Below are 21,246 nucleotides of genomic sequence, written 5' to 3'. Positions count from 1 at the left end.
TCTTACCTTTTTTATGAGCAGAAAATGACTGCGTGTTTTGTTGTTTCCACTGTTATTAGGGCTGTGTGATGTTGATTAAAGTGTGTAAAATCAATTTCAGTTTTTAAATATTGAACTTAAATGTGCTCCTGCTCAAAACTGAGACTGCAGAAAGCGTTCGTTTTCTTTATTTTTATAAAAGCACAACGTTTTGTTGATTTGTGAGTGCACACAAATAAAAGTAGACCCTTTACAGTTTAGAACGATGTATTGCTCTTACCTTTTTTTTTTATGAGCAGAAAATGACTGCGTGTTTTGTTGTTTCCACTGTTATTAGGGCTGTGTGATGTTGATTAAATATGCAATACGATATTGCTTAAAGTGTGTAAAATCAATTTCAGTTTTTAAATATTGAACTTAAATTATTACAAAGTTGTTTCACATTCGTTTGGATTCTACTAATACTACTCTGTGATTAATGGAGTCCCCTCTAATGAGGACCAGGGTTTGGATTCTACTAATGCACTCAAACATCTCACCTGTAGCTTCGTAAACATTAAACGTGTAAGAAGCCGAGAACATATTATAATCCATTTCCTTCAAGTGGTGGTGAGACCTAACGTACGGGAAGTGTAAAGATTCACAGTATTAAATTACAGTCTGTACCTTGGACGAAGGAGTGACGCCAATCAGACACGTTATTCGTTTAAGCACATTCTGTTTAGCCATTGTTAGTCACATGTACACGTCAGTGCTCACGGTTTCCTCTGCACATTTCAGTGTCAGACACTTATTTTCCCCCAGAATCATATGTGAAGGTGTGTGTGAATATGTGTTAGGACCCTCAGTATCTGTCTCAACCATTACCCTGCACTGATGGTGCTCATCATATGTGTGCCTTCAAAAAAACTGTCAACAGACAAACAAATCCTGATGGGGAAGGGATGGAGAGGGAAAGGGTAGAAAGACAAGAGCTTATGTTACGTTATTAATGGAAGGGGTATATTTGCAGTTTCATATTTGTGATGCAGTTAAATTGAGAGAAGGTTGTCTTTAGTGACGGTCAATACCGGCACTCTGTAGGATGTCTGTGGCCGTCTGCGCTGGGGGTCTGAAGGCTGTTTGAAAACCTGGAGGTGGGGAGTGGAACTGATTTGGGGTGAGTGTGGGAGGAGGGAGGTAAGGGGCCCAGGCGGCTCTGTGTAAGGACAGTTGGGCGGCCGCGTCCAGGAGGCTGGTGTGCGGGGGCTGTGGGAGTGCGCTGGAGCTGGGCGGTCCGTCCAGCTCTGTGAGCGCCTGCAGCGACTTGAGCCAGTGTGGCGGATTGTCATCCTGGAGACAGTCGAAACTGTTGCCTGTGGATGCTGGGATACCTGGAGTTTATGAAGGGATATGAATGAGTACTATTTCTGATTAAGGTTTTATCCGTAACCAGAGGGTTTACGAAACACAAATCGCACCTGTGATGATGGCGGGGTCCATCCAACTGGCCGTACTTTCCCAGATGAGGCTGTGCGAGATTCCAGCCGAGCCTACCGGCACCCCGATGTGGTTCACACTGGAAGTGGAGGACGAGGAGGAGGAAGAGGTAGAGTTCGGGAGGCCTCCGAAGTTGATGTTGATATTTGGTAGGAGCGCGCGCAGTCCGTCCTGCCACTCTTTCACATTTATGCTTTCCACAGAACCATTGTTTTCTGAAAGAGCAAGAAATTGATGAAAAAACCCAGAGAATTTAAACTTTGCGGCATCCCTAAAGGGATAGTTTTTCTGAACATGCGTCGAAGACTGAAACGGAAGAGAAGAAATTGTTGAATAAAGTTGTTATTTTTGTTTTCTTTGCACACAGAAAGTATTCTCGTAGCTTATTAACATTACCGTTGAACCACTGATGTCACATGGACCATTTTTACAATGTCCTCATTAGTTGTGTTGCTGTCAATGCAGGGTCAGAAACCTCTCAGATTTAATCAAAAATATCTTAATTTGTGTTACGAAGATGAACCCTTTGTTCTTACGAGTTTGGAATGACATGAGAATGAGTAATCAATGACAGAATTTTCATCTTCAGGTGAACAATCCCTTAACGTCTATGTGAAACTGATTTGCAAACAATTTTACGTAAAATGGGATAATCAACAAGAAAAATAAATTACAGATGAGAGGTTAAAGATGACGTTTTATCTAAATATTATTTCTATACAATTAAAGTATTTATTAATTGCTATTATATTAATTATACTAATAGATTTTTAAAATATTTTCAGTTTTCATTTTAATTTTAGTTTAGTATTTTGTTGTGCTTTTTAAAAATATTTCTATTTAGCTTTATTTCTGTTTAGGTTTTAGTAAGTCTGGAAGTAAATTTTACTTCTTTCAGTTGCCAAAACAATATTACTCAAGTTTCTGTTTTTTGGTTATATTTCATTTTATTCAAGCTTGATTTCAATTACCGAAAATAGTTTTTAATAGTTTTAGTTAATAAAAACACTGAAGATGACCACAGTTCGCTCTCATAAAGGGCTCAGGGGCACAAACAAGCTGAATTAACCATTAAGGGAAAATAAAATAAATTTTTCCTTATAAACTTTTTACTAATAAAAAAAGTTAAAAAACAACAATAAACATACTGGGAATGAGTTCAACAACTTGTTTGTATTTGGATCAGTGGGCTACAACTGTAGCCCTGCTTAGACCAGGTGTTTTAACACACACACAGGTGTTTCACAAAAAAACTGGTGTACACAAGACATCCCCTAACCTGATATAGGAATCCCCCCAAGGCCGATACTGTGGTGCTGGGCCGGCATGCTCAGGTCTAAGAAATGGCTGTGCGCAGCTGAGGCCGTGTGGTTCAAGTGTGTGAGGTTATTGCGGGTGGGAAGGCCCATCCAGGGGTGGCGTGCGGCCATGTGTTGGGGCAGGCTAAATGAGTTATAGAGGCCTCTGTGCTGGAGGTGAGGAAGGTGCTGTTGGCCGTTGGGGAGGCTGGTCTGGTGGGAAGAGGGGTTGGGAGAGAGGGGGGAATGCTCTTGGACTGACAACTCTTTCTCTATGAGGTCGGCCAGGGCCTTCCGTGTGACGTCAAATGGGTCGAAGCCGAGGTCATCGTCCTGCTGCTGCTGCTGCTTGGCCGAAGAGCCAAAACCAAAGGCCGCTTGCCAATCAGTGGAGGACGACACTGGGATAGTGTCTGCAAAAGGAAGAGAGTTTGGTGGGTTTAGCCCCGCACATACTGCAATCTTATTGGTTCACTACACTGCATTCACTGTACAGGCCTACCTGAGCTGAAAAGGCTCTGTGGTTCTGGAGTCATGGGCCAGTCGGAGGCTCCCTGTGGTGAACTGGAGAAAGGGGGCAGGCCACTGGGGATGGGGTTGGGATGTCTGAAATTGCTGTTGTCTGAGAAAAGAGACTGAGACTCTGCTGCCGCCCCCTCGAAGGGTGAGCGAGCTGTGAGTTCGGCCACGCTGATGGGCACAACGAGGCTGGGTTTAGTAAAGCCAGGTGGAGGAGATGGGGAATCGCTACTGGATGTCTGTCAAACCAAATACAGACAGATGGATCAAAAAAAAAAACACAGTAACGATTCTTAGAGTTCTTAGCACGTACCTGTGATATATTTTCCCCGTTTCCTATATTTATGGGTTCTGATGGTTTGCCAATTGGACTGAAATAAAAGCACAGTGTGATGAGCATGCACCAAAACACACAGGAAGAAAAAAATCACTTGATATGAAACGTATGTTGTTGTATATCAAAGCAACTACTGGCTAGGCTTCTGCAGTACAGTACCTGGTAGGCTCTAAGGCTGATGGGAAGGGTGGAAGGCCTGTGTTCTGTTCTGTTCCCTGTTCAGGGTCTGGTTCGTCTGGAGTCATGTGGTCTGAGTCTGTTAGGCAGTCTAAAAGAGGAGGGGATTTGCGATGCTCTGTGGTTAAACCGTTAACCATTTTCCCATAGTTCTGTAATAAGGGCCACCCTTCTTTATTGGTACTATTGGGTCTGGGGGAAAAATGTTAAAGTTAAAAATGGAAATCACATTTCTCATAGAAAAGAAACACTATATGTACAATATTCAATATTCAGTAATTTTTATTAAATAAATGCTTTTATTTAGCAAGGATGCAGTAAGTGTTTTAAAAGTGTTTTAAAAGTAACAGTAAAGACATTTATAATGTTTAAAAAAACTATTTTAAATAAATGTTGTTCTTTTGAACTTTTTATTCGTCAAAGAATCCTGAAAAAGTGTGACGCTGAAGACTGGAGTAATGGCTGCTGAATAAATATATTTAAAATACAAGTAATAAATTATTTTAAAAGAGATAAAAAAAAAAAAACATTTTAAATTGTAATTTCACAATATTAATTGTTTTTCATTGCATTTTTTGATCAAATAAATGCTGCCTTAATGAACATAAGACACGTTTTTCAAAAACATCAGAAAAATCTTACCGTCAACAAACGTTTGAATGGTAGTGTGTATATATATATATATATTTTTTTTTTATATATATTTTAAGAAAATTCATTACTGCTTAGTTAATTATAGAATATAATGTAAGCATAAGCCACATTCATTGTCACTTATAAATATGAATATGTTCATATGATTGGGCAGGTGCAACAATGAAATTCAGGATAAAAACAACACCTCTGAGTGGAGTTGGGTTTGCTCTTCGACTTCTCCCCACATGTTGAGGTTTGTAAAAAGTTGGGGTTTGCTTTGTAAAGGTCTTGGAGTAATTTTTGTTCATACTCTTGATGTTTCCCAGCCTAAAAACAATTTACACACAGCAGTCAAACAATATCCAGAATTTAAAAAACAGACAGCAAAACTTTTTCTAAATGCTTTTTTCTGAACTGATTGATCTGTAAACAAATGTGCTCACCTGCATTTCTTCTTTTGTAAAACTAGCCGCTTCATCCCCTAGTTCGTGTAAATACATGCAGTCCGGTTTAGGACACTGCATGCTTTTGAGAAAATAACTGCAGTACTTTGTTGTACCTAAAGAAGCCTTGAGACAAAACAGTGACAGACAAGTATTTTAAAAACAAACAACTTCAAAGTGACAGAATACACAATAAACATTTAACACAGACATAATATACTTAACGTATGATAATTTTGTAAATGGCTTACATTGTGATGGTTTAGCACTTACCTTGAGTGTTCTACCATCCACTATTACATTGTTCACACACTGTATTGCTCTAAGGGCGTCCTCTGAACGAATGTAAGTTACATAGGCACTGGCACTAGGACCCTGTGGAGTGAAAGGTCAAAATAAATGTAATAAGTGTGTTTTCTTTATTCTACTCTTTTGCTGTAGCCTTAAGCCAGAGACTTTTTCACAGGCGCTGAATGCACAGGAAGCATGTGAGCATCATGTTTCATAACTAAGATCACATGTGGCTTTTCTTACCTGTGAACCTGCATATGATGTGCTGTTATTGATGACCACTTTATGGATTTTGCCGAACTTTCCGAAATATTCCGGGCGTTTTAGAACCTGAGAAGTAATCAAAGTGAGAGTGATTCTTCAAAAAGTGACACATTTCTCACTGATATGATATGGCCAAAGGGTGCAGTGGATTTTACATGATCAGAGATTTAAATACACATACATTGAGATGAAATACATTACCGTTCAAACGTTTGTAATCAGTACAAATTTTAAAAATAAATTACCAATTTAAGTCATTAATTTATTTATTATTAAATTGTACACTAACGTTTAAAAGGTTGGGGTCAGTATGATTTTTTAAAAGAAATTAATACATTTATTCAGCAAGAATGCATTAAATCTATTTCAATTACATTTATATTACAAAATATTTCTATTTGAAATAAATGCTCATCTTTTGAGCTTTCAGTTTATCAGTGAAAATTTGATTCTGCATTGAACTGTTTAGAAATATTGATAATTAGAAATGTTTCTTGATCACCAAATCAGCATATTAGAATGATTTCTGAAGGATGATGTGACATTGAAAACTGGAGTAATGGCTGCTGAAAATTCAGCTTTGCATTGCATTAAGTTACATTTTATATATTAACCTAAAAAAATATTTTAAAAGTTAACAATTCACAATATTACTATTTTTTGATCAAATAAATGCAGCCTTCTACAAATCTACAAAACCTACCCTGAACTTTTGAAAGGTAGTGTATATTTAAATTTATTTCAGCCAGTAGCTAGTTATTCATTATCTAGTAATTAATAAAAATGCATTAAAATAAATGCAATAAAATAAATTAAAACAAGAAATTAATGAATGATTAAATTATTACATATAAATAATTGTAAAAAAAAATTTAAAGTTCATAATTCAGCACATCCAAAGAGTTGTTATATATATATATATTAAAAAAAAAGACAATGGCATTGTCTAACATGAGCATTCACCTCCGCATCTGCAAGTCTTTGAGAAAGTCCCACGACGAATACAAGGTTCCGCTGCACTACACGGACACTGGCTAGGTGCTTGCGGTTCTCTGTTACCTTCTGCTTCTTTTCGTTCTGCTTCTGCTTTTTCTCATTCTTTATCCTCTGGATCTCCTCTTGTGACAGTGGTTTGTATACTGCCGGATCCTCCGGATAAGGCTACAGAACACACAGAGCCAGTTACCTCATTTGAACCTGCATCTGAGGGGTGGCAATTCTCAAAGAACTCTGCAAATAGGTCAAGTTTTCAGGCTGACACACCATCACAGTGAGTCAAATGATACTTACCTGGCAGGGGAGACACCATGATCAAGAAGGTGCTTCACCCAGAGTGAGGCTCGGCCATTGCACTGCGGCCGTGCTGACCCCTGCGGATTCCCCAAATGTGGGAATCTCGACTGCATAATTTATGGTAGTGGGGGACTGCGTTTGCGCTCTCCCCTGAAAGATTAGGGGGCAGTCGTGACCTAATGGTTAGAAAGTCAGGCTTGTAACCCAAAGGCCGTGGGTTCGAATATCAGGTTCGGCAGGGATTGTAGGTGGGGTGAGTGAATGTCCAGCGCTCTCTCTACACTCAATACCACGCCTGAGGTGAGACCCCTTGAGCAAGGCACCTAACCCCCAAATGCTCCCGGGCGCCACAGCATTGGCTGCCCACTGCTCTGTGTGTGTGTTCCACTACTCACCTCCTTTCCTTTCCTTCCAAATGAACCACATTGCTTTTACACTTGGGAAGTGCAGTTTGCCAAGAAAGTGGCGCAATATACTTTAGCCACAATTGCATAATCAGGCTTGGGAACATTAAGGCTGGTTAATCAGATGGTATTTGACCACTGTGCTTGTGCATAACAATATATATTTTTATATTTAACAATACATTCATAGTAACAATACATATTGACCATCGAGCTTTCTAGATTGGTGATTTTGAACTGATTTTGCCTCAGGAGCCAGACAGTATGTTGGGCATTAAGTGGCGACCCAACACAGTAGCAGAATTGTTTAACAGGTCAGTTCACCCAGAAAGGAAAATTCTGTTATCAGTTGCTCACCTGTTTCAAACCCATGAGACTTCTTTAAAACACAAATTAAGATATTTTTTAATGAAACCTGCGAGATGGCTGTTTCTACACTGATAGTCCATTACACTAAATCTGTGATGCTATAAAAAGTTTATAAAGAGATCTGCATAGATCAAAGATTAAATCTGTTCATTATATAAAATTATCATGCTTTCAGAAGACTTGGATTAAACCACTTGTTTCATATGGATTAGTTTTACAATGTTTTAAATTAACTTTTTGGACCATCTAAGTTTTGGTGGAATAGACTGAAAAGAAATCTCCATTTAAAAAAAATGGTGTTTATAAAATGAAAGAAAGACTTATGGGTTTGGAAAAACATGAGTAAATTAATTTTCATGTTTGGGTGTAGTAACCTTTTCACATATGATAGTTAAAGGGGGGGTACAATGCTGTTTCATGCATTCAGAGTTGTTTACACTGTTATCTCATGCTAAACATTGCCAAAGTTTCAAAAAACGATTTGGATGTATAACAGATTATTTCTGCGCTAAATACACACTTCCGGGTTTCTTACAAGTTTCGGAAAGTTGTTTTCGATCGTGGCTCTTCGTGACGTCATGAAGGGTGGAACTACTTATACGGGCATTTCTCCCAGAAGCGCGCGCCCACGCACACATCGACCGGTGCGAGAGCAAGAGCGCACCCATCAACATGCTTCATTCAGCAGCGCTGCACGGGACTCGCTCAGGATAAATGTACCTAAAGAGGTGTGTTTTTGGCTGTAAGGGAAAGATAACCTTGTTCAGCTTCCCGAAGAACCCAGCGTTATGTAAACAGTGGATGCAGTTTGTTTTCCGGGGCAGCAACCGAGTTTGCAAGTGTGTTTGTCGACGAAAGTTTTATAAACAAGGCCCAGTTCGACGCTGGATTTGCACATCGCTTGATACTGGAAGATGGAGCGGTCCCAGCTATAAAACATCCCGGTCATGATTCAGAACTGCAGACGGTAAGTGAAACAGCATCAAATGTCTGTGTTTTGTTGGCAATCGGGCAAGTGCTCATCATTCTTTAGCTCCGCCCACGGCGCGCCTCCAGCTCAGCTGTTTTCTGAGAAAATCGGAAAGCTGTATTTTTCTTTTATAAATATGAAAAACGAAAGATATGAACGATGCTATACTACTCTATAGGTAGTCAAGATCAACATGAGATTGGGTGAAACTGTGTGTGTTATGTCCCCTTTAAATGTTCATACAACAGTTAAACAAATGTTCTCTCTAAAATCTAACATAAAATGTATTACTAATATAATAAACAACTGACTGTTTAATACTTTCATATGTATTTACATAATTATCTAATAGGTAATAAATAATTTATCATTTATTTAATATTACTGATTAATTTAATATTAGTAGAAAAACGAATAAACTTGTCTTTATAGTTTGAGTGTTTGCATTTATGTTCTTGGCATTCAAATATTCACATAACAAAACACATTTAGCACAAACCATGCCGTATTTTCTTTAATATTTGTGACAGAAGAGGCACTGAACAAAAAAAATAATAATAATTTCTCATCCCTTTTAAAATCCTTTTTATTTTGCTATACAAACTATCCACGATTATACAGGTTTTTATATTAGATGTTAGTTGGGTTTCATTATTTGCATTTAACATAGTTTTCTCCTGCTGTTCATGATACAACAGATGAGAACCACTGTTTTAGATATCGCTATCAGCCATATCGGTATCAACTACCTGAGAAAGTGCACATCAAGGACAGCTTCTCATATACAGTGTAACGTGTCCCAATAGCAACGTTGACGTTTTGACAAACAGATATAGAACAAGTAGTCCATCACAATTATCAGAAGTTGTATACAAGTTTCAAGCAGAATCATACCTTTCTGCAAGCAGGGCAGAGGCCGTTCTCGTCTGTGCGGATGCGGTGCCAGCAAAAGCGGCAGATTTGGTAGCCGCAGGTGCAGGGGAAGAAGTTGACATCGTCAATCTCAAGCGGTTCCATGCACAGTGGGCACTCCATGGGGTCTTCTTTCAGCTCGGGACTGCGGGACATCCTATCGTACTGCAAGTTCGGGAGAGTCTCTGGCAAGTCGGCCGAAGGGCTGATGCAAAGTCAAGGCAAGTAGATTTGATTTAAATGTGGAATTGTGGATGATGACAATACTTTACCTTAGTACATAAATGCTGTTGTTAAATTATTCATATTGAAAAATGGCATACAGTTAGATCAAAACAAAGCGAATAGCCATGCCAAATGAATACAGTCAGCTGTCGTGGGCTCATAGCAGTCCAAAACATCAAGCTACCACAAAGCACATTAAGCCTTTTCATGTTTCTCTCATTACAATCAGTTTGCCCAGTTGTCTATAAACATGCTGATGTATTGGGATTGCAGAATAGGACCACTGGGTCACATTAGAGATGACTGAAAGTCAGGTATTCACAGTTCATAGACAGACACGAATACCTAATTTACAATATTTCCATTTAAAATAAACGATTTTTACACACAATACAGAGCCAATGTTGTATTTAGCACAAAATACTAAAGCTTTCTATCTAAATGAATTGCGAATGACAAGATTCAGTATCCCTTTTGTCCAACCCTGACATTTGTATCACAACAAATGCATGTTTAAAAGATGTAGCTAATATTTTCCTCACAAAAATAGACATTCTAAAAAGCATATGAAATTATATCAGAGAAAGCATGTATTAAACATCTACACTTCAATCTCTCGCATCTGATTCGTAGACCTCCGTAGAGCCTGTTTCGGCCTCAAATTGACATGAATTAAATAAACAACACATTGAATCCTAGTTTGAAGTCTATGAATTATTATTGAAATCGCAATTATTGACATCTCACATCATATATGTCTAGCGGCGCGTCAGTCGCGCTGAAAGCCGGTCAGGTGTCTCCACAGCTGGGACAGACTTCAACTGACGTGCGGCACAAAACACAACGCCTAAAAACATTTAATTTACCCTCCAACAATAAATAACACACAAACGTAAAAGCACGGATATTTTGAAATGATTGAAAGTTAATAAAACGACTTTCCCTACATATATATTTAGTCGACAACGAGTGTTTTCTGAACGTTTCTATTTTGCGGCCTACACACAGCAAAAGCCTGCGACTCTCCTACTGAACGGCCCGGCGACTAGAGGAGGAACCGCCGCCTGTCCACCTTTGACTTCATCCTTCACTTAAAATGAAGGGTTTATTCTTTAACCATGGGGTTACTCTGCTTCAACACACAGATACAAACCTAATACCGATGTAGTAGTTATAATCGGGTACACTGATCGCGATTAAAGCAGTTGTTTTGTAGGCTACTCACTTCTACTAGCTGGTCCTGTATTGCAGGGATTCCACTCCAAGGGATATTCACTCTAGTTTAGGCGGGGGTTTCTGCCTTTCAACTGATCAGATGTGCCTATCTGATAGTTTGGAATGAGCACTACTCCACAGCTCAGATGTTCAAAATTGATTAGATGTTTCCCTACTCAGTTTTACTGTTTACCTAGGTAGCAGATTTTTACCACCATCTTACACTGAAATGAGGAGGGAATACAGTAACCAGTCAGCGCTCACTGAGTTTGCGCAAGATGCGAAGCACAATGCATTGTGGGAGATGTAGTTAATTTTTGTCAACATAATTTTTAACATCAGTAATGTACTACAGTCACCACGAGGGGCGATACAAATCGATACCATCCATGTCAGATTTAGGTGCACTTAGAAAAATAAATTTTTAAAAGTATTTACATTTTTTAAAGTTTATAATTTGCTTTTGTTATTGTAACAGTTATAGAAATGTAAATTAAATATTTAACTAAATACTATATAACTTTGTTTTATAAGACAATTTCTTATAGATTTTATTTACACTTTTTTTTTTTTTTTTTGAAATTCAACCAAATGGTAACTTTTTAAATAGTATAATTTAATGTATTCTCTCAGTTAACATGATAAAAACTGCATGTATAATAATTATAAAAGAATTAAATTTTAAAAAGATATTTAAAATGTAAAAAGATTTTATTTTGCAGTTAAAACATTAACTTGATTTTATACCACTTCTTTTTAGACATTTACTCAAATAGTAATATTAAATGTAACCTTTTTAATAGCAACATTTTATGTACTCTCTCAGTTAATTTGAGATAATAAAAAGTACATGCACAGTAATTATAATTACAATAATACAGAAAAAATAATAAAGAAAACTGAAAATATATTCTGAAATTATAAAAGTATTTTATTTCAAATTCAATGTAAAAACATTGTAGTTGACAATTAAAAATTAGTTATTAAAAAAAGTCTTAACTCTGTCATTTATAAACACAAGAGTTATAATACTATAAAATGCTAAAAACACAGTTGTTTCAGTTACGAGGTAGGATTTTCATGTTTCTGAAGGTGTCCACTACTACAGATAAGATCAGTGTGACAGAGGTTTAGACCCATTCATTTAAAAAAATAAATCAATCTACTCAAATTCAATTAATTACATTACATGTGAAGTCTGCAGACACTCCTTGGTATGCACCCATATTTGAGTTTGTTTGTAGCAAAACTCTACAAAAGTACCACCTATATGTACAGCCTGATGCATCACGACTGTAGATGTTTGCTGACAAGACTTCAATCTCTTTCTGATTGTATTTCAGTCCTCTATCCACACACATGAAGGCTTTGACCACAGTTGAGAGTGTGACTTTTCCAGATGGATGGCATCTGCTGTCAGAGATGGATCTATTGGATGAGGAGACAGCAAGGATGTGCGGGCGGCAAGGAGACCCATACGCACACAGCTGTCTGTGTCCAACCTTTGTAAGATCCCCACCATCATTGCTCCAGCAAAACTAGATGAGATAGAGAGAGTCAAATGCCACATGCGTTTGTTTTGTATGATGTTAAAAACTTTTGTTAACATACCTGTCACCAGCTCCAGACACATTTACTGTTTCTTTAGAGCTCATAGCCAGCGCTGGATAATGAACAGCACACAGCCGTCCCTTCTGTTATAAAAAGCATAAATAATGTTCAGCATTTTAATGTTACAACTAAGATCTTTAGATTTACTCAAAATAATAATTCACCCAAAAATGAAAATTTACACTGAGGCCATCCAAGGTGTAGATGAGCTTGTTTCTTCATCCGAACAGATTTGGAGAAATGTAGCATTACATCACTTGATCACCAATGGATCCTCTGCAGTGAATGGGTGCCGTCAGAATGAGAGTCCAAACAGCTGATAAAAACATCACAATAATCCTCAAGTAATCTACACGACTCCAGTTCATCAGTTAATGTCTTGTGAAGCAAAAGCTGCATGTTTGTAAGAAACAAATCTATCATTAAGCCATTTTAACTTAACCAAAATACAAGTCCATAATCCATAACACTTCCTCCAGTGAAATGTCCATCCTCTGTTGTCATCTCACATCAAAATCATTCAACATATTTGTTTAGAACTTTTTTGCTTGTAAATGGTGCTTGATCAGTGCATATTTCTCTCCTGATTCAGACGAGATGATTTATTCACTGGAGAGCAATATTATAGATATAGTTTTGAAGTTAAAAATGCCTTAAAGTGCCCCTATTATGGATTTTTGAAAATTACCTTTCATGCAGTGTGTAACACAGCTTTACAAGTTATTGTCTCAAAAAAAAAATAAAAAGAGTCAACTCTGAGTAGAGTCATTAAAACGAGTCGTTTTTAAAATGTTGATGTCAACATGAAACATTAGCATATTGCCCGCCCACTTGTTGGTCTTTTCGCATTGGTCTGAATGAAAATGCAAATTCATTGTTTGCCACTAGGTGCAGCTTTAGGAGCGGTAAAATAGCTGTTTCCCTGTTTTTTGACCTTGCATGCATGTCAAACTGTTACTGGGGACTCCCAAAACCAAAATATGAACCTTTCATTACCCATAATAGGGGCACTTTAATGATGAATTTGTTTCTTAAAAACGCACAGCTTTTAATTTTACAAGACATCAAATGATGTACTGGAGTCGTGTGGATTACTTGTGGACTATATTGTGATGTTTTTATCAGCTGTTTGGACTCTCATTCTGATGGCACCCATTCACTGCAGAGGATCCATTTGTGAGCAAGTGATGTAATGCTACATTTCTCCAAATCTGTTCCCATGAAGAAACTCATCTTCATCACCCAAGGGTGAGTAAATCTTCAGCAAATTAAAATTTTTGGGTGAACTACTTCTTTATGATTAATTATATAAATTAATTATAATAAGGCCATCATACCAGCTTTTGCTTTTGTGGCTGCAAATTCACAGTCCCAGCATCATGTTCTCCACACACCATCACACCCAACGCACCTAAAGTGACCACCACACAATTCAGATGCTCCAGCAGGGGGCGGGAGAGAGCCGGTACACAGCCCAACACATCCTCAAGTGATCTGGGCCACTCTTAAACAAAATTATGCTTTGATTACTATTCAAGTAGCTCGCCACTTCCTGTCCAGCAATCAAGCACTTGCTTATTTTAGGTGTTTTTTAAACTCTGGTACCTGTAGGAGTAGGCAGACCTAGTGTATGATTCATGGTGCAGAGCTCAGCCAGATTGGGGGAGGTGTAAGATAGAGCTTTCCAGCTCTCTGACAGGAAGGGCTTACAGGCCTTATCAGCATCCGTGGGCTCAAACCACACTTCAGCAAAAGAAAAAGACATGCAATATGCACATAACAACTTACTTGAATCTATGACCTCAATGGACACTCTGAAGCAGTAGTAGATAAATGAGGTTTACCAGGGACTGCATGTTTCTTGGCGATATGGCACACGTAATCGATGGTTGAAACGGGAATGTTGCCATCAAGAACTACAAGAGATGCTGATGCAAGCTGATCCTCAAACTGAGATACCTGAACGTAAAGATAAAAAAAAAAAGATTTATGCTGTTAAATTAGTTGTTACATTTAATTTAAAACCCTTGCAGATTTTCCTATTGCAACAGGAAGTTTGCGTGGGAAATATATATCAGAGAGGTTGTCCTTTTTTAGTAGCCAATGATTTTAATTTCATCACAGCCATGAACATGATTTACTATTTCCTAGTCAATTTCATGTGTTAATAGGAGGCGGGACAATCACATTCTATAGTGTATCTGATTGGACAAACTGAGTGAGTACAGGATGAGTCATCATTATAATTTCCTCTGTTTACCTGAAATAAAAAGACTGAACGTTTTAAATATGTTTATCTGCCTAGGTATTTGTCAGTGTTTAGATGTGTACTAGCATGTAAATGCTATGCAAACTAACATAGCTGGACTTAAATCCACAATGCGTCATGATTACTTTAATAGTTTGTGGTCAGTAAGATTTTTATTTTTTAAGAAATTAATACTTTTTAGCAAGGATGCATTAAATTGTTCAAAAGTGACAGTAAATAGTTACAAAAGATTTCTATTTCAATAAATTTAGTTTTTTGCTTTTAATACATTTTATTTATTAAAGAATCCTGAAAAAATGTCCAGTGGTACAATTGTTTTCAACACTGATAATAAAAGAAACATTTCTTTTGCACCAGATCAGCATATTAGAATGATTTCTGAAGAATTATGTGATGCTGAAGACTGGAGTAATGATGCTGAAAATTCATAGTTCACAGCTATTCAAAGTTGTAATAATATGTCACAATATTACTTTTTTTTACTATATTTTTTGATCAAATAAATTCTGCCTTGGTGATCATAAGAGACTTTTTAAAAAACATTTTAAAATCTGTAACACTAAACTTTTGAACGGCAGTATACTTTTAGAATATATGTACATATTGCTCTTGTATTTGCTGATGGATGTCCATGTCGCCCAATCCCAGGTTCAGCTCCCCAGACTCAGTTATAACAGCACAATAGGTCGCAGTCCTTTGGTCCTGTAATCTGGCAACTGCGCTTGTATCCTGATGAGCATAAAGCAAAAAACTGTAGTTACAATGAAATTTTGGCTACAAGAGCAATAAAATGCTAAATATAACTCACCATGTGTTTACAATAGTTTAGCACAGCGTCGCTATGAGAGTCTTTGCCAATGGCAGAGATGAAGAGAGGCTTGTGCCCTAATCTGCTTAAACAGTCTACATGAAATATAAGCAAGTCAAAAACTGGAATTGTACATATTCACTGAAAATAATATGAATGACACATTACATACCAGCAATATTCCTGCCTACGCCTCCAAAAGACTGACAAACACTTCCTGGATTTGTCTGACCAAACTGAAAATATAATACAAATACAAAATATATAATGTTACCTGTAAAATGTCATAAAGAAGTTACTTAAAGGAACACTCCACTTTTTTTGAAAATAGTCTCATTTTCCAACTCGCCTAGAGTTAAACAGTTGAGTTTTACCGTTTTCGAATCTATTCAGCCGATCTCCGGGTCTGGCGGTAGCACTTTCCGGTGTAATAATCAAGGAACTTTAAGGCGCTGCGTAATATCATTGCGCCAGCTGCACCCATGGTACGGCAGCAAAGTTCCTTGATTATTACACCGGAATGAGAGTATAGTTCCTAGCCATATCGGCCTAGAAAATAGCAACTTTTAACTTTCCGTCGGTCTTAGTACACGATGTAACTACAGAAGAGTCAAGTTTTAAATGGGAAAACTATCAAAACTCTTTGGCCATTTTTGAGCGAGATGCTAACGGTCTAATCAGATTCAATGATCTATGCTAAGCTACAGCTAAAAGTGCTACCGCCAGACCCGGAGATCAGCTGAATGGATTAGAAAATGGTAAAACTTAACTGTTTAACTCTAGGGGAGTTGGAAAATTAGACTATTTTCAAAAATAGTGGAGTGTTCGTTTAAGCTCCTTTAACTTGTTTTATTAGTCTTACCACCAATTTCTTTGTTGTTCCTTTAGCGATGAAATCAACGTTTATTCCACCAATAACAATCTGAGGGAAATAAATAGTGTTATTTGAGCATTATTTAGATAATATTACAGCTTTTATTTTAATTTTTTAATTTTAAGTTTTAGTAATGTTATGTGCTTTTGTCATTTTTATTAGGCTTTGGGTTTTTATTATTTCTTAATATAGTTGTAGTAGTTTTAGTACTTAAAAATATTTCAGCTGGTTGTCAAGGTAAAGTTGGTTTCAAAGTTTAATCCAATATTAATATTTTATTTTATTTCAATTAACAAAAACTATTTTTAATTAGTTTTAGTTAACAATACAAAACACTTAAAATAAAATTTAGTCTTTCCATGAGCGCTTATTATATTTTGCTAAAACTTTTTTTTTTTTTTTTTTTTACTGTACCACAGTGTTGGAGTCTATTCTCTGGTCCTTTGATTTTCGGGTTTTAATGTCACCTCTGAAGTTGCCTCCACTTTTCTCTTTATGTTTAGAAAGGGCACATGCAATCTGACTGCCCACCTTGGCATTGTTTTGGATGAGTGCTATATCTGAAAATGAATGAACTTCAGGAAAATACCACAAAAAGACACATGAAACCAAAACGAATATAAAAAGTTACTGTTATTATACGTATATATAAGAATATGTATACAGTAAGCCTTATCATGACAAACTATCTTTTGTGTCTTAAACGGATACTGGCTTGCAAGGACTTCCCTTTAGTCAGCTCATTGACTCGCTGAAGGATAAAAGGGGTGACATCTCTTCCTGTGACACCTTTTGAGCTTCAGATATACAAAGAAAATGCTTTTATTAGAAGTGTTTGTCACTCTATGTGGCATATGGTATGGCCAATCACTATTTTTTTTCTACCTGGCCTCCGACACAGCTGTTTGTATGGCATCTTCTATCTGTTGTCCTGTGGCTGCATGTTCCTCAGGGATGGGAATGGCCAACAGTAGACCACTTTGCAGCCCCAGAGATAGTGTGCTAACTGTTGAGGAAAGAGAGAGTTTACGATCCCTTCACAAATGACTAAGCAGGATGAGTTTATGTCAGAGGAACTTTAACTATGATCTCTTTTTCAACTAGCTCTTTCAATTAGGATCACTGCAACATTCAGTAAATGTGTAATATTGACATTTACTCAAATGTATGTGCGGTAAAAGCTTAAACACTTGCCAATAAGATCCGCTGCTTCTTGAGGACTGGAGACATGGTAAGGAGAAGTAAATCCACTTTGCTGAGAGAAGAAAGCCGGGAAGCTCTTTGAATCTCCATATGTGGCCACACACACACCCTGAGTTTCCTATAAATAAAAGCACTTATCTTTGAATTAGAACTTAAGTATATATATGAAAATCAAAACTGACCCTATTTAATAGGGGTATTAAAATGTGTGTATTATAATTATGGTATGGAAAAAATTCTATGGAAGTCAATTGTTCCCAACATTCAAAATATCTTCTTTTGTGTTCAACGTTCGTACAGGTTTGAAACAACATGAATAATAAATGATTAGTGAGGGTGAGTAGATGATGACATTTTTGGGCAACCTATTCCCTTTTGTAAAAATTCAATTTAACAGTGTTATTACATTATTAATGTTATTAAACTTAACTATAAGTGAGTGTTAGATGACAGCAACGGTAATGTAAATCTAAAACTCTCACCTCAAAAGTTGCAAAACAAATTTTCACAACTTTACTGCGATTTCACCAAGTGTCTGTGTTCACATGCAAACTGCTGTTCACAAAATTGTGACTGGATTTAAAGGATTAGTTCACTTTCAGAATAAAAATGTTCTGATAATTTACTCACCCCCATGTCATCCAAGATGTTTATGTCTTTCTTTCTTCAGTCGAAAATAAATTTAAGTTTTCGAGGAAAACGTTCCAGGACTTTTCTCAATATAGTGGAATTCAATGGGGACCAATGGGTTGAAGGTCCAAATTGCAGTTTCACTGCAGCTTCAAATGGCTCTACACGATCCCAGCCCAGGAACAAGGGTCTTATCTAGTGAAGCGATCGGTCATTTTCTAAAAAAATAAAAAATAAAAATGTATATACTTTTTAACCACAAATGCTCGTCTTGCACTAGCGCGACCTCATGAAATTAGTCACATTGGAAAGGTCATGCGTGACGTAGGCGAAACAAAGTGAATGTGCAAAGTCAAACGCCCTTTACAAAAAAAGGTAGAACAACAACGTCAGATGATTTTAAAGTTGGAGGAGAAAATCAGATGGCGTTTTTTGCCCTACCCTACCTTTTTAACATCACAGAGCTAGTGCAAGATGAGCATTTGTGGTTAAATAGTATATACATTTGTATTTTTCTTAGAAAATGGCTGATCGTTTCCCTATATAAGACCCTTACTCCTTGGCTGGGATCGTGTAGAGCCCTGTGAAGCTGCATTGAAACTGCAATTTGGACCTTCAACCCACTGGCTCCCATTGAAGTAAGGAGAAAAATATGAAGAAAAATCCTGGAATGTTTTCCTTAAAAACCTTAATTTCTTTTTGACTGAAGAAAAAAAGACATGAACATTTTGGATGACATGGGGGTGAGTATATTATAAGGGAAAGTTTTATTCTGGAAGTGAGCTAATTCTTTAAAGTCTTACCAAGACCTCAAGAGTGCGACCGATATCTAGGATGGATTTCACCCCAGCAGACACAACAGCAATAGGGGTTCGACCCAGTTCAGTGAGGTCTGCGCTCACATCCAGAGCTACAAGAGATAATATATTGGTCATTAAATACAGGCCAGTATACATTTCACATGGATAAAAGAACAATTTTGAAAATAAACATGCAGTTTTCTCCATCTCTATGTACTCCTCCAATGCCTCCAGTTACAAAAACAGGAATCCCAGCCTTGTGAGCCGTAATCATTGTGCCGGAGACAGTTGTGCCACCTGACAAACCCTATCAAAAAACAGACATTTCACATGAATATGTATAATCACATCGTTACAAATAAAGATTACTTCAGCTCCAGACCTTGCTGATGACATAAGGTAAGTCCCTTCTGGACACTTTTAGTGCCATTTTGCTTTGTGCCAGGAAGTCCAGTTCATCTGAAGAAAGGCCCACATGAATGCTGCCCTCAAGAATCCCAATGGTTGCAGGGATGGCACCTTCAGCCCTCACAATCGCCTCCACTTCCTTTGCTGTACTGAAATACAGAGGAAATGCAGTCGATTGGTAAATACTGAATCCTTCAGATATGAATCAGTGTACAGATTAAAAGTTTTCCACATTTTATTTTTAAAAACCTTGTGCAATAATAAAAAAGAATGTCTGTACTGTTTTTAAGATAAAAAGTCATGTGACAACCCTGACTTTAGAATGGCCTGAGGCAAAAGTTCAACATGTTACGTATTTGACAGCACTGTAAGAGATTTATCACATTTCTCTACCTGAGATTGTGAGGATAAGGCATTCCATGTGTGATAATAGTGCTTTCCAAAGCCACAACTGGCCTGTGATCCGCTAAAGCCTCTTTCACATTAGGATGGATGATAAACAGGCTGTCTGTAGGAGAAATATGGAATAGCTGACCCAAACAACACTGTATTCAAACCACTGTACCACATTTGTTGACCAAAGACATGCTCGCCAAGTTTGAATTGATTCTCATGTGTCTAGTCTTTGACAAATTATATAGAGAAAGCACATACAATTTTTAAAAATTGTTGGTCAGTTCTTCATAAAGTGGAATATTGCACGAGTCACATGGACTGCTTCTATGGTGCTTTTTGGCCATTTTGGAGCCTGACAGCCAAGGTCCCCATTTACTTGAATTGTATGGAAAGTAAAAGCTTTGACATTTTGCTAAATACCTTTTTCCACTGAAGATAAGAAAACAACAACATTTACAGGAAATAATCAATTATGGATGAAATGCTCAGTGCATAATCTACAGTGGTTCGATTAGTCAGATGTAAGATGTATTGCATAGGAAAATGAAATTGGCACATGGCTGCTCTGAATGCAGATACCTGAATCTAGACCTGTGGTTTGTGCCAGTTTACCTTTTTTGCGATGTCTGCTGGGGGAAGTTGTAATGCAACGTCTAAGAAACGCAGACAACCTCCACATCTTCAGAGCTTGATCTTCAGGTCAGCAAAACTCGCAAAGTAAAATACAATCAAGCCCCCGTGTGCTGGAGAGTTTCCACAAACTTCAAAGGGAACAATTTGTTTGAGACAATTGTGACGTGCTGATATAAGCAATGGTCACAATCCTGCACGTTTCAAAATATGAAATACAGAAATACACTAAGCGTAAAACTAACACACAGGTCCAAGACAAGTAAACAATTCAGGACTTCAGTCGCTCAATGAAGACTGACAGAAACGAGGCTGCGTTCGCTCATTAAAACGCTTCTCACGCGCTAGGCTACTCACTTTTAGTAGCACTTGACTTCAGTCACGACTCGGCTTAAATAAATCCAATTTTTTTTATTCTGGATATTCAACTCTCAATTTAAGCTGTTTGCTTTTCGGCTGGACTCCACTAGGTTGAACTTTGATCCGGTTGGGTCTGTTTGTACTAGTTGAGAATCGCCTTTTACTCATAATTTCTGTCAGATGGGGGATATACAAGGGCTTTTTAGGTTTACAACGGTAATATCTACGAATATAGAGATTTTTTGTTTGTTTTTAATACATTTTTTTTGCTATAGGATTTTTGTCTTCTATTTTCTGTAAGAGGTTTCATAACTCGAGGCCACTTTCATTCATAGACTCACTTAGCTGACTGAATGAACTGCTTGAAATTAGTTTTGTAGACAAATATAAATCTTGCCTATACATTTGAGAATAAGGAAAAAGCACCCAAAACTATTATTGTATGA

The 21,246-nt window shown here is 37.3% G+C and overlaps 2 protein-coding genes across 5 annotated transcripts; both read right to left on the bottom strand.

Moving 5' to 3' along the window:
* Nucleotides 1-687: 687 nt before the first annotated feature.
* On the bottom strand, nucleotides 688-11,085 carry LOC107590814 (CCR4-NOT transcription complex subunit 4-like). The gene is made up of 13 exons (XM_016279728.1): nucleotides 10,822-11,085; nucleotides 9,354-9,576; nucleotides 6,387-6,584; nucleotides 5,403-5,489; nucleotides 5,142-5,243; nucleotides 4,869-4,994; nucleotides 4,631-4,752; nucleotides 3,772-3,981; nucleotides 3,589-3,646; nucleotides 3,259-3,514; nucleotides 2,738-3,169; nucleotides 1,440-1,673; nucleotides 688-1,352 (listed from the first exon to the last, which is right to left on the bottom strand). Exons 2-13 carry the CDS (start codon nucleotides 9,525-9,527, stop codon nucleotides 1,033-1,035), a joined length of 2,319 nt encoding a protein of 772 aa, XP_016135214.1. The 5' UTR covers nucleotides 9,528-9,576; nucleotides 10,822-11,085; the 3' UTR covers nucleotides 688-1,032.
* Nucleotides 11,086-11,767: 682 nt separating this feature from the next.
* LOC107590813 (pseudouridine-metabolizing bifunctional protein C1861.05) lies at nucleotides 11,768-21,225 on the bottom strand. Of its 4 annotated transcripts, none has more exons than XM_016279725.1 (19): nucleotides 20,798-21,225; nucleotides 20,423-20,634; nucleotides 19,808-19,922; nucleotides 19,389-19,563; nucleotides 19,202-19,313; nucleotides 19,010-19,116; nucleotides 17,568-17,694; nucleotides 17,259-17,379; nucleotides 17,085-17,170; nucleotides 16,788-16,933; nucleotides 16,362-16,421; nucleotides 15,672-15,735; nucleotides 15,500-15,594; nucleotides 15,292-15,420; nucleotides 14,267-14,381; nucleotides 14,028-14,165; nucleotides 13,760-13,926; nucleotides 12,423-12,505; nucleotides 11,768-12,349 (listed from the first exon to the last, which is right to left on the bottom strand). In XM_016279725.1, the coding sequence occupies exons 2-19, from the start codon at nucleotides 20,487-20,489 to the stop codon at nucleotides 12,151-12,153; spliced, it is 2,106 nt and encodes a 701-aa protein (XP_016135211.1). In that variant the 5' UTR covers nucleotides 20,490-20,634; nucleotides 20,798-21,225; the 3' UTR covers nucleotides 11,768-12,150. The 4 variants fall into 4 exon arrangements, with proteins under 4 accessions (XP_016135211.1, XP_016135212.1, XP_016135210.1 ...); XM_016279726.1 differs by having other exon boundaries at nucleotides 20,423-20,571; XM_016279724.1 differs by having other exon boundaries at nucleotides 20,423-21,225.
* Between the last annotated feature and the right edge of the window lie 21 nt (nucleotides 21,226-21,246).

The sequence above is a fragment of the Sinocyclocheilus grahami genome, unplaced genomic scaffold, assembly GCF_001515645.1.
Source record: "Sinocyclocheilus grahami isolate Dianchi unplaced genomic scaffold, SAMN03320097.WGS_v1.1 scaffold133.1, whole genome shotgun sequence".
Lineage (NCBI taxonomy): Eukaryota > Metazoa > Chordata > Actinopteri > Cypriniformes > Cyprinidae > Sinocyclocheilus > Sinocyclocheilus grahami.
This window is presented reverse-complemented; position numbering and strand designations above follow the sequence as displayed.

Excerpts from the sequence above, each read along its gene's own strand:
- LOC107590814 (XM_016279728.1), bottom strand. The coding sequence starts at position 9,527 with ATGTCCCGCAGTCCCGAGCTGAAAGAAGACCCCATGGAGTGCCCACTG. Across the intron at positions 6,585-9,353 it reads TCTGCCCTGCTTGCAGAAAG|CCTTATCCGGAGGATCCGGC; the intron begins GTATGATTCTGC and ends TGTGTTCTGTAG. Across the intron at positions 3,515-3,588 it reads ACGGGGAAAATATATCACAG|ACATCCAGTAGCGATTCCCC; the intron begins GTACGTGCTAAG and ends TTGGTTTGACAG.
- LOC107590813 (XM_016279724.1), bottom strand. The coding sequence starts at position 20,489 with ATGTGGAGGTTGTCTGCGTTTCTTAGACGTTGCATTACAACTTCCCCC. Across the intron at positions 19,564-19,807 it reads CCTTATCCTCACAATCTCAG|TACAGCAAAGGAAGTGGAGG; the intron begins GTAGAGAAATGT and ends TCTGTATTTCAG. Across the intron at positions 17,171-17,258 it reads ACAGCTGTGTCGGAGGCCAG|CTCAAAAGGTGTCACAGGAA; the intron begins GTAGAAAAAAAA and ends GTATATCTGAAG.